General features: G+C 46.5%; 1 protein-coding gene across 2 annotated transcripts in view; it reads right to left on the bottom strand.

Moving 5' to 3' along the window:
- The window catches only part of ANKLE2 (ankyrin repeat and LEM domain containing 2), a 48600-nt gene that overhangs the window by 32759 nt on the left and 13624 nt on the right, over positions 1 to 2217 (bottom strand). For both annotated transcript variants that reach the window (XM_011982213.1, XM_011982214.1), the window contains one exon: positions 827 to 1033. In XM_011982213.1, coding sequence (XP_011837603.1) covers positions 827 to 1033 — 207 coding nt within the window. The remainder of the gene's footprint in view (positions 1 to 826; positions 1034 to 2217) is intronic.

The raw sequence follows: 2217 nt of genomic DNA, 5'->3' as shown, positions 1-2217 counted from the left end.
AAAAAAAAAAAAAAAAAAGAAGTAGGTATAGCTTCAGGTGGGGAAGGAGACTGCTCTCAGGATCCAAAAAGGCATAGTGGCTCACGCCTGTCATCCCAGCACTTTGGGAGGCTGAGACGGGAGGGTCACTTGATGCCAGCAATTCGACCAGCCTCGGCAACATGGCAAGACCCTATCTCCATCAAAAAATTTAAATTCTAGCCTGGCCAACATGGTGACTAAAAATACAAACATTAGTTGGGCGTGGTGGCGGGCACCTGTAATCCCAGCTACTCGGGAGGCTGAGGCAGGAGAATCACTTGAACCCATGAGGCAGAGGTTGCAGTGAGCCGAGATCGCACCACTGCACTCTAGCCCGGGCAACAGAGCAAGACTCCGTCTCAAAAAAAAAAAAAAAAAAGTTTAAATTAGCTGGGTGTGGTGGCGCACGCCTATTTCTCTCCCTATTTGGGAGGGTAAAGCAGGTGGATTGCTTGAGCCCAGGAGTTTGAGGCTGCCGTGGGCCATGATAGCACCATACTCCACTCCAGGCTGGCAAAACAAGACCCTGTCTCTTTACAAAAAGAAAAGAAAAAATCCAACAGGCAGCAAGGAGAGACGTGGGGACAGATGGAGGCAGCCACAGCGTTCTTTTCAGCTTCTCCACTCAAGATGCTAGTTACTGGCATGTCAGCATCAGAGCTAGTGTGGCTTCCTGGTCCACTGAGACGCCATCGACTCTACCCCCATGGAGAAAACAAGTTACCACATACGAGGAAAGAAGGCACAAAACAGGGTGGGATCTATGTGACAGGAACATGAAGATACGAACTGCTGCATGATTTACCTTTCAACCCGTCATTGCTAAAGAGCGGCGCTGTTTTCACAGGAGAAAGTGGTAAGGACGTCCTGCTTGGAGAAGGGAAATAATCACAAACTCCTCTAGCGAATTTCTCAGCGTCTTCTCTGGTAGAAAAAGCTTTAAATCGGGACCCTTTGATCATCTTGACAGCTTGCAATGCTTCTTTTTTATTTTCATAAACATGGATCCTTTCTGGGTAGGAAAAGTAACAAAGGAAAATCAGAGATGAGTGACTCGAGCAGCTGTCACCTGGTCCACCCTGGGCTTCATCATCAGCTTCCATGTCTGCTACCCAGTCGTCCGGCTTAGTTCAGATCTTTAATCTTGAAGAAAAAGGGCCTTAGCTAGCCAAAATAACACAGTTAACAAGCTCAATTGTGTGCGTATATGCATGGGAGTAACATGATACATATTATGTTCACATATGTAATTCTATATGGCAAGATTCTATCCTAAAAACTAAATTTCATATAAAGATCTAAATAAAAATTATTAAAAGGCAAATTAAAAGAAACTATAATGATGTCAGCCAAGAACAAAAGAGAACTTTAAACACAATTTTGAACAGGAAACGCCTATTTTTTTTTTTTTTTGGAGACGGAGTCTCGCTCTGTTGCCCAAGCTCAAATGCAGTGGTGCGATCCTGGCTCTCTGCAACCTCGGTCTCCCAGGTTCAAGCGATTCTCCTGCCTCAGCCTCCCGACTAGCTGGGATTACAATGCACCTGCCACCACGCCCGGTTAACTTTGTATTTTTAGTACAGACGGGGTTTCTCCATGTTGGTCAGGCCGGTGTTGAGCTCCCGACCTCAGATGATCCGCCCACCTCAGCCTCCCAAAGTGCTGGGACTACAGGCATGAGCCACTGTACCCGGCTGGGAATGCCTTTTTAAACATGGCAAGAAACCATCCAAAACAAGATAATTCTGATTATATAAAAATATGAAAGCTCTGTAGTGGAACTATCACAATCAAGTTTTGTATGAGACCATCGTAAATACATAAGATACAAACTATTAGCCAGGAGACAAAAATTTCTGAGCAATATAAGAGAGGAATGGTTACTGTCCACTACTGGATAAAAATGGCCATGGTCCAGGCATAGTGGCTCACGCCTATAATCCCAGCACTTTGGGAGGCTGAGGTGGACGGATCACCTGAGGTTGGGAGCTCAGTACCAGCCTGACCAACATGGAGAAACCCCGTCTCTACTAAATACAAAATCAGCTGGGCATGGTGGCGCACGCCTGTAATCCCAGCTACTCGGGGGGCTGAGGCAGGAGAATTGCTTGAACCCGGGAGGCTGAGGTTGCAGTGAGCCGAGATCGCGCCACCGCATTCCAGCCTGGGCAACAAGAACAAAACTCCATCTCATTA

The sequence above is a fragment of the Mandrillus leucophaeus genome, unplaced genomic scaffold (assembly GCF_000951045.1).
Source record: "Mandrillus leucophaeus isolate KB7577 unplaced genomic scaffold, Mleu.le_1.0 Scaffold237, whole genome shotgun sequence".
Classification (NCBI taxonomy): Eukaryota; Metazoa; Chordata; class Mammalia; order Primates; family Cercopithecidae; genus Mandrillus; species Mandrillus leucophaeus.
Note: the sequence above shows the minus strand (reverse complement) of the source record. Positions and strands in the feature narration are given on the sequence as shown.